General features: G+C 38.6%; 1 protein-coding gene across 1 annotated transcript; it reads right to left on the reverse strand.

Moving 5' to 3' along the window:
- Nucleotides 1–3908: 3908 nt before the first annotated feature.
- On the reverse strand, nucleotides 3909–9071 carry mc4r (melanocortin 4 receptor). Its single transcript, XM_047349075.1, has one exon. The coding sequence runs from the start codon at nucleotides 8614–8616 to the stop codon at nucleotides 7627–7629; it is 990 nt and encodes a 329-aa protein (XP_047205031.1). The 5' UTR covers nucleotides 8617–9071; the 3' UTR covers nucleotides 3909–7626.
- Nucleotides 9072–9771: the final 700 nt, after the last annotated feature.

Consider the following 9771-nt stretch of genomic DNA (forward strand, 5'->3'; position numbering starts at 1 on the left):
ATGATCGGTTTCTCCATACAGGAGATGTGTTGGAGTGGTTAGTATTAAAAATGCTTTCCAAAGAATATTTTATACATTTCTATAAATGTGTTCAACATTTCTTCCCTGTGTGATTCCAAGTTTTCATCCCTAACTTATTTTGTGGAATACTATGCTTTGATATCTGTATATATGTGGATAACCTGGGTTGTTACCAACATCTGGTGTGAATTTCACATCAACAGAAATATTAGAAATTATTTTTGGTGTTATTTTATTGAGCAATATTAGCTTTATTTCTCCATTGTGAGTCTGTCTTTATCTCTCATCTCATCTATTTTAGCTTAAGCCAAGACTTGGGAGATCAGGGATCTAGGTGTTGTGCCTGTGTGGTGTTTCTCTCTTTAATGCAGCTTGGTGGGTAGAGCAGAGCATTTGCTTCCACTCAAACTTGCCAGAGGAATTTTAAAAGAGCTAGTTGCTGGTCATTCCATGCCTGAGTGTCAACCTTAGTGGTACCTCTAGAACACTGGGCTCAACACTCTGTGTTTTCCTCTGTGCTTTGCATGAACTATCGCTGCCCTGTGTTCCTTGTTTAAGGCTACCTTCTGGATTGCTTCCTGGATGTTCTGCTGAGAGCTGGATTATCCTATCTCCTGGCTAAGACCAAGTTGCACAATAATTCAACATTTTTCAGCCCACACAACTGGCAACTCCTAGGCTTCTCTTCAGCTCAGCTACAGCAAACCTGTCTGCCCTCCTACAAACATCTCACTACCTTAACCTCGCACAGGCCAACACTTCTGGACACGATCTTTTCCCTACTGATCTGGATTGCACCAGTAACATCTCTACTTTATCTTTAAGGGAGTGGTGGCCTAGTGGTTAGAGCAGGAGGATGGCATTCCAGAGGGGACACAAGGGGCCAGGTTCGTATCCCACAGATTGCCACTCTGGGTCCCTGAGCAAGACGCTTAGCCCCGGAATGCTCCCCGGGCACCGCACAACGGCAGCCCACTGCTCCCTATAAGTGATGGGTTAAATGCAGAGGGTCTAATTTCCCCTTGGGGATCAATAAAGTATCAATTATTATTTAAGAACCCGAGAAATCCTTCCTGGATCAAGTCTCTTAAAGTTTATCAGTTGGCAACAAATTACATTTTTACTGCCTCCTGTTCATTTCTGCAGGTGGGTTTGAAAACTCCCAAGCACTATAACAAGGGTCTTGAACACCAGGTATCTCTCTTTTATTTACCCGACCACATCAACCTCAGAAATGATCATTCTCACTCTTTTAAACCAGGGCCCGTATTCTCAGTCCTCAGAGAGCTCTTAACTTAGCCTAAAAATTTTTGGCAAGGACTCCTAGCTTAAGAGCGATTCAGTTCGCTGCTGAGAGTGACTCTGAGCGAGGAGACGACAGAGATTCCTATCTTCCCGTTGCTATGTGTGGTTGACCCTGTTTCTAGGGGTGACGCTGTCTTCTAAGAGCTGTGATCGGTTGTTAAAAGAAACAACAAAACAAATGTGCTTCTAGTAATCTATGGAGAGAAATTAACCAATCATAGAATTAAGACTGGATTCAGAAATGTTTGAATCATGATGAAACTTAGATAAATTAAATCAACTGTCACACAGCATTAAATGTTTGAACGAACCCTATTTACATGCTCATTATTTTAATTAGCTTATTGTTCCGTTACTCACCATGCTGGTCGTTTTCACTCACCTGACAGCATTTTACTGTAATTATCTTTTTGTTTAATTTAGTAAAATGACCAAAACAAAATGGAGAAAGAAAGATGGGAAAACCGAACAGAACACGGGAGCAGAGCGTGCTGTTGGCACAGCTGGTGGAGGAGAATAGAGGAGTGTTGAAAGGTAGGTTTGGTCCCAGGATCACAGAGCGGGAACATAAAGGCAGACTTGGGAGCACATTGCCGAGCAGATCAATGCGTCGTTCCCTCTGCCTTTAACTCATTTATATCTTCATATAGTGTTTTGATTATTGCCCTTTATCTTGCCTAGAGTGTGAAATTATAATGTACACTACAGGTCAAAGGTTTTAGATACACTTTCTCACTTAATGGATCTCTTTATTTTCATGACTATTTACACTGTAGATTTTCACCAAAGGCAACAAAACTATGAATGAACACAATAAAATTATGTAGCAAACAAGAAGTGTGTAATAACTCTAAACATTTGTATACTTCAGATTCTTCCAAATACCCTCCCTTTGCTTTGATGACAGCTTTAATCTCTTGGTGTTCTCTCCATGAGCTTCATGAGGTGGTCACCTGAAATAGTTTTCCAAAGAGTCTTGAAAGAACTTCCAGAGGTTCATTGAGAGACGACCAGAGGTTAATATTTCAGTCAGCACAGCAAAAGACGGCTACCTTAAGGACTCTAAAATATAAAACATATTTAAAGTTCTTATACGATTTTTGTTTGCTGCATATCTGTTCATTCACTGTTTTGATGTTTTCAGTGAGAATCTATGTACAATATAAATAGTAATAAACATAAAGAAAACCATTAAATGAGAAAGGCGTTCTAAAACTTTGTATGTATGTATGTATCTATCTATCTATCTATCTATCTATCTATCTATCTATCTATCTATCTATCTATCTATCTATCTATCTATCTATCTATCTATCTATCTATCTATCTATCTATCTATCTATCTATCTATCTATCTATCTATCTATCTATCTATCTATCTATCTATCTATCTATCTATCTATCTATCTATCTATCTATCTATCTATCTATCTATCTATCTATCTATCTATCTATCTATCTATCTATCTATCTATCTATCTATCTATCTATCTATCTATCTATCTATCTATCTATCTATCTATCTATCTATCTATCTATCTATCTATCTATCTATCTATCTATCTATCTATCTATCTATCTATCTATCTATCTATCTATCTATCTATCTATCTATCTATCTATCTATCATCTACATTCTTCTGTACAATTCATAGTTATTCGTTACTATTTCTATTATTTATTCTATCATTTATTTATCATTCCTAATATTACCGCTGCAGAAACTATTTAATTTCCCCAAGGGGGATAATAAGGTTTATCTTATCTCTATATTCATAATTGTATGATTGTCATAAATGTTTATGTGCTCATTTACTCAAATATGTAGAGGTGTAACCCTGCATGCTCGAGCTGGTAGCATTTTATTAATTCACAGAGAATATATCTCCTTTCTCTCTGTCCTTCTTCCATCTTCTCTGCTTCAGACACTCTTAGACTCGCTAAAAATCTTCCTCACTACTCTTAACATTTGTTAACTTTAGGAGCTCTCTTAAGGCCTAAGATGCTTTGTGAATAACTTTTATCTTACTGAGGGAAAATTCTCAGAATGTTAGTAGGAGCAACTTTTAGTCTTAGGATTCTTTGTGAATATGGGCCTAGGACTGGATCACATGAGAGAAACACCAGCAGATACATACCACATGGTCTTTTATACAACATGTGGTCCACCAGATCCACCATCTTGTGTCTCAGACCCTAGAACGAGTCACAGTCACCATCTTGTTACAAGACTAAACTGACCACATGGTATCAACAGCAATTCTTTGTCCTTACATTTGTTTTACTTGTTTTTAAACCCACGCCCACACTCACACTCACAAAGATGATCATTGGTAATACAACTGTAGTTAAACGTGTTTAAGAAGTTTATAACAGATCTTAATAACTAATAACTAATTAATAATTCTGTAGTTTTCAAAGATGTGGATTGTTATCATTTTTGTACATGTGATTCTGAGTACTGGTTGAAAAGGCTGAATTCAGATTGTATTCCCATCTAAACTAAAGAAAATGTTGATTTTTGTCTCTATCATGTGCAAAATATGAACTAAAGAGTAATCTGTAACATACAGATCTGTGGCTCAGGCAGCATTTTGATTTATTCAAGTCACAGCAGCAGTGATTCACAGTATGAACTGATGGGAAAAAAGAAATACAAAACACGTTGTCAGTTGCATGAATCATATGAGGCCAAGCTGTAAACTGATAACAAGACACCCTGTTTACATCTGTTCTCTTGTGCATTTTGGTAGCTTAGGAATGCAATTTAAGTTTACAGAGGCCTACATTTAAAGGCAACACTTCACATACAGTATCATACCTATACATAATTTATTTTTGTGATACACATTCAAACAGAATACAGTTTCTTTTTACATCACAGTGCAACACAATTAAGGCAAATATCTAAAAAAGCAACATATTACACATAGAGAAAACATACATTCATTATACTTTGCCCTTTTACACAAATATAATGAAAAATAGATTTATTTATAATCGCATGCTTAAAGTGCCAGTTTGAACAACCCATATGTGCAAATTTACACAAATACCTACACAAACGCACAAAAGCTTTGATGATAAACAAGCAGATGTTGGAGCTGGATTTTCACAACCTCAGCGGAGGGTCTGCTTTAACTTTTAATCACAATTGTGTGCTCATAACAAGACTATATTTGCAACACTGCTTCAGAGAGAGTGGATTCAAATCAAAGCTAAAACTGATGGAAACGTAAATAAAGCAAAAATATGTGACTTAAATCAGAAAATACCTGAGAAAAAATGTTTGAAAAATCATTCTGATGCAGCGACTGCAGTGGGAAAGTGCAGATCTTTTTTCTACCCTGTGTGAACCTGTGAATGGTGCCATCAAACATTTCATCATTTCTTTGCTCAGTATTGTGCTGTGTGAAAACTTTTAACTTAAAAAGGCTGTTCTATTTTTCCTGAGCATTTGAACTGAGCCCATTTTGCCTACATTATTTGGTACTGAAAGGCTTTTAAAAAGGAAAATAGTTTTACAATAAAGTTTTGCTGTTTTTTGCTGAGAAGACTCACCAATATGTTCCTTGAAACCAGAACCTGATTGTCTGCTGTGTGTGCACTGTGTGGTCACACTGTTACACGGCTTCAGCCATGAAAAACCTAGGAAACCCCATTCAATATTCAGTTTGAAAGAAACATTTTATTGCACTTAAAAAAACTAAGCTAGTTTAACTCATTAAACTAAATATGTCAACAAAACTATGTTTTTTAGCTGAGGAAAAAGTTAGGACACCCTACCCACTTATTGCTAGTCTTATACCCTGGTGGTGAGGCGTTTCTTGCACATTTAGTTGGTTTCAAGTCACCACACAGCATCTCAATTAGATCAAGATCTGGCCTTTGACTAGGTCCAGGACTTTCCTTGTCTTAATTCTCAGCCAGTCCTTGGTAGATTTGCTTGAGTCATTGTCATCTTGCTGGGTCCAGTTCTATGTCAAAAATTCTCTGTGCTCTTTCAAATAATGAAAGTTTAGACTCATTGGTGTTCCAGAAGGTCTTTGTCTACCTTCTCTCTGGCAAACTTTAGTCTAGTCTTCATGTTTTGCTTCCTTGCACACCTCCCATGAAGTTTAAATGTGTTCAGCATCTTTCTGATTGTACAGGCATGCCCTTCATATCAAAAGTAGAAAGAGTTTCCTTTAGGTCCTGAAGTGACAATTTAGGGTCTTTGAAGACTTCTTTTAGTATCTTGCGGTCTGCTTTCATGGTGAACATGCCTCGACAGCCAGACCTGGACATGCTTGCAGTCATTTTCAATGTCCTTCATTTGTAGATTGTTTATTGGGGAGTGCAATAGCTGATTCCAAGCTGCTACAATCTTCTAAAGGCCTCAGGCTCTTTGGATCTCAACATGAGCTTCACCTTTACTTCAACAGTCAGGAGCAACAAACTAAATGTCTTAGGTTTAAACAGGGTAAACCTCCTTCAAAATGCTCAGCAAGGATATTCTCATCCTTGTAGCCATTTTAAGTGGTAAAAAATGTGGGGGTGTCCTAATTTATTCCTGAACAGAACTATTTTAAGTACATTTTACAAAAGGGTTTATGTTGTTAAAATTAACATCAAATATCCATCTGGCCAGAATTAGTTAGAAAACCCAGAGGCTGCTGTAGGATGTTATATTTTTTCATTTTGCCCCTTTTTACTTTTTTCTTAAAAATATACATACATGTAAATGCTGCTGAAAGATTGTCTATTTTTTAAACCAGCAAAAGTTCTGTTGGATGAAGTTGTGCTTAAAGAAAAACTCTTAGCTCATGGCTCATAGCTCCTTTAAATCAACTGCAATCTGATCTGAATGAGCCATGTTTCAGTCTCAATTTCACCTTTGACGAAAACGGCCTGAAAGGAAATCAGCTTCATTGTAAAAATGAGCACAAAAATGAAGAATCATATTGATGTAAAACGTCTAGCCAAAACCTGACTGAAAATACTCTTGGATTTCACATTTAATTTACCAGCTATTAAATGACGTCAACTACCAATAATAAAACACATTTTGTAGTCTGTATTAAACAATAAATAAATAATAATATAAAGTCCACCTTCAGACATCTAAGGATGTCTAAACGTGGTTGGGGTGGATGACATGGGCTAACCAGCCCAGACATTCAATGTCTTTGTTTAAATTTGAATCGGACCTGTAGGCTTAACAAATTAAAAGTTTAACGAAGATTTTCAGGCTAATTATAGAAAAGAACTGGCAAACCTTTAATAGCCATAAAAAGTCTAAGGATTTCTAATATTTAGAGGGTATTGTTTGTTTTACAAGAACTCACTTTTGGTTTAAACTCATTGAGAAACACCTGGAAAGCCTTTAGACGTCAACATGTACAATTCCACTTTCCTAAAGTCAAAGTCCTTAGTTGGTAAACATAATTAAAATCCCTCAATTTTGTTTAGTCTTATGATTGCCTTATACGGTATTGTTATTGTTGCCTAATCAGGCCATATTATGACCATAAATAGTAATGTTTTGATGACTTAAATCACAACATTATCATCACCTTACAAGTTAATGTTATGATCTCGTTCCCAATTAAGGCAATGTTATGATGATCTTATAAGGCAACACCAGGGTGCCTTAAAAGGCAGCGTTATGATCTCCTTATAAGGCAATGTTGTGATTTCCTAATTGCCCTTTAAGGCTAAGTTATGACCACCTTGTAATTATAAACCAGTTTAATATCATTATTGCCTTATTAAGGCCATATTATGAATGACTTATCGCCCTATAAGATAATGTTATGATTACAGTAAAGGCCAACTGTATGCTTATTTTATAGCCCAAAGTTAAAATTGCCTTAAATGCATTGTTTTTATTTCCTTATAAGGCGATGCTATGATGCTTTAAAGTCTCATCACAATGCTTCCATTTTAAAGAAATCAAAGGGACCACGTACTATGGTGTCAGTTTTAAAGATTATTCTCTCAAGATTCGTCAGTCATCGCATTCTTAGCTGTCCAACGTGCTTTAAATAATCAAGATACTGTAGCAATTTCCATCTGTGCACCTACAAGGCTGACATTTCAGTCTCTTAATCCTTTTAGATTCACAACATTGCAGACAGATAAAAGCAGCATTTATCCACAGATACTCTATATTACAAGGTGCCGGCAAGTCTACTTCCTAATCAAACTCAGTCATGAGTGTCGACTTTATCAATCATTAAAGCAGACCTGGAGCACAGCAATGCACAGTGATTACAGCTGAAATGCCTGAAGGGCATTCTGCTGCTCTCTGTGAGCTTGTCACAGAAAGCTAAGACACAAGAGAGCCTGAGAGCAGCAGAAAATCTCCTTGAAGGTCTTCCTCATTTCTTGGCTGCGGAAAGCGTAGATGATGGGGTCGATGACAGAGTTGCACATGATGAGGATGAGGTACATGTTGAAATGGGACATAAAGCAGGTGCAGTAGGGGTTCCTGGGACAGGTGATCATGAGGATGAGGTGCAGGAAGAAGGGTGCCCAGCACACCACAAACACCCCGAGCAGGATGGTGAGGGTGATGGCACCTTTCATGTTGGCCCGCTGCTGGATGGGCGCGTTGCCCGGCAGGGCTGCAATGCGCTTCATGTGCAGGCGTGCCAGCAGAAACATGTGAACATAGAGCGAAGCCATGAGGACCAGCATGGTGAAGAACATGGTGATGAGGCAGATGAGCACCGTGGTGCTCTCGGAGTAGATAATGAACAGGATGCCGGAAATAGTGCAGCAGGTCCAGATGCTGCCAATGACCAGCATCGCTCGGCGTATGGTGACGATGTTGTGGTATCGCAGAGCGTAGAAGATGGTGATGTAGCGGTCCACGGCAATCGCGAGCAAACTGCAGATAGAAGCCAGCAGAGAGCTGCAGATCATGGAGTCAAACACATTGTCCATGCTTTTGATCAGTGTGACAGGGATGGTCAGGCTGCCTCCGTTGATTAGCGCTATGACAATAGTCTCTGAGGCGTTGGAGACACTGACGAGCATGTCGGCAACTGCAAGGCTGCAGATGAAGAAGTACATCGGGGAGTGAAGATTCTTGTTTTTGATAATGGCAGCAACAACCAGGATGTTCTCCAGCAGGCTGATGATCCCCAGAGTGAGAAACACCTCTGTGGAAATCAGCAGCTGCTCGTAGCATCCAGCAGAGGAATCGTTGTCCTCTCCAGAGAGGTCTTTGTCTGGCAGAGCTCGTGAACAGAGGCTCCTATTCAGGCAGCCTGGGATCAACCCTTGCTGAGCTGTGGAGTTCATATTTACTTCTTCTACTTTCTATTTAGGGTTAGGTATTTTCCTCTTTGTTGTAATAAAAACCTCAAAATCTCAGCAGGAGTGGCTTTGAACCATCCTCATTCAGGAAGAACAAAAATACCTAAGATGTGTTTTTTCTTCCCATTTTCATCTTTCAGGCTATCCAGGAAAGATTCAGCTCCTCCTTACACATCTGCCGTTGTTTTATTCTGCACCAAAAACAATCCTGTTGCTCTGCTGTAACGAGAAGCAAAAACAAATGTTCACTAAAGCGAAACGGGGAAGATAAGCATAGGGGAAACCATGTGAGAGTGAAAAATAATCAGCTGGATCCAGAGCGGCACAGCGCAGCAGCTTCCCCTGTGACTGATCAACACTTCACAACTGCTGTGGTCTTCCCCTGGTCTCACTTTCTCTCCCTCTACTGATGTACCACACACACCCTCAGCCCAACCTATCCATGCACAGATGAAGTGGGAGGAGGAGGAGGAGGAGGAGGAGGAGCAAAGTTTGGGTTGACACATGAGTGGAGGTTTTAAAAATGAATCAAATGTGTTGCAATCGCCAAAACTTTTCAGAACTGGAATGAAATTATGTGGTCAAGGTTTTCACAAAGCAAAACTGTTATGCTTTATGTAATTTGGTTTATTCTGCTTCATCTTATAAAATACATAAATATGCAGGTACTTTCATTCCATCAGCTATTAAGCTGAGGGTAGCAGCAGTTTGTGGCCGTCTCAGTTTATTATTTTTATTTATTGATGTGTTGAAGTATGCGCTGATTTCCACATTTAACTTAAATAGTAATTTAATATTAGCAAAACATTTACTAACGATATTTAAGTTTTGCATCTAATAGGTGTCAATAAGGCACTGGTTTGTCAACAGTGTGAAAAAAGCTACAGTGTGATGTTGACCCCTAGCTGTGGGTCACAAAGTCAATTAAATTTACCAGTTGTTGTGCTCAGTGACCCGGCTAGTTTCTTTAGAGGAGTCAAGGTAAGGCATTCAAATCTGAGAATACTTTATCTAATGTCAAGCATGGTGGTGGCACCATCATACTGTGGGGCTGCTTCTATTGGAAATGTAAGGACTGTTCTTAAAAGCCTGATTTATCGGTCCGTTTATTCGTCCATCCATCCATCCATCCATCCATCC

The sequence above is a fragment of the Girardinichthys multiradiatus genome, chromosome 21 (assembly GCF_021462225.1).
Source record: "Girardinichthys multiradiatus isolate DD_20200921_A chromosome 21, DD_fGirMul_XY1, whole genome shotgun sequence".
Classification (NCBI taxonomy): Eukaryota; Metazoa; Chordata; class Actinopteri; order Cyprinodontiformes; family Goodeidae; genus Girardinichthys; species Girardinichthys multiradiatus.

Bases quoted from the DNA above. Each gene is read 5' to 3' on its own strand.
- mc4r (XM_047349075.1), bottom strand. From the start codon at position 8,616: ATGAACTCCACAGCTCAGCAAGGGTTGATCCCAGGCTGCCTGAATAGG.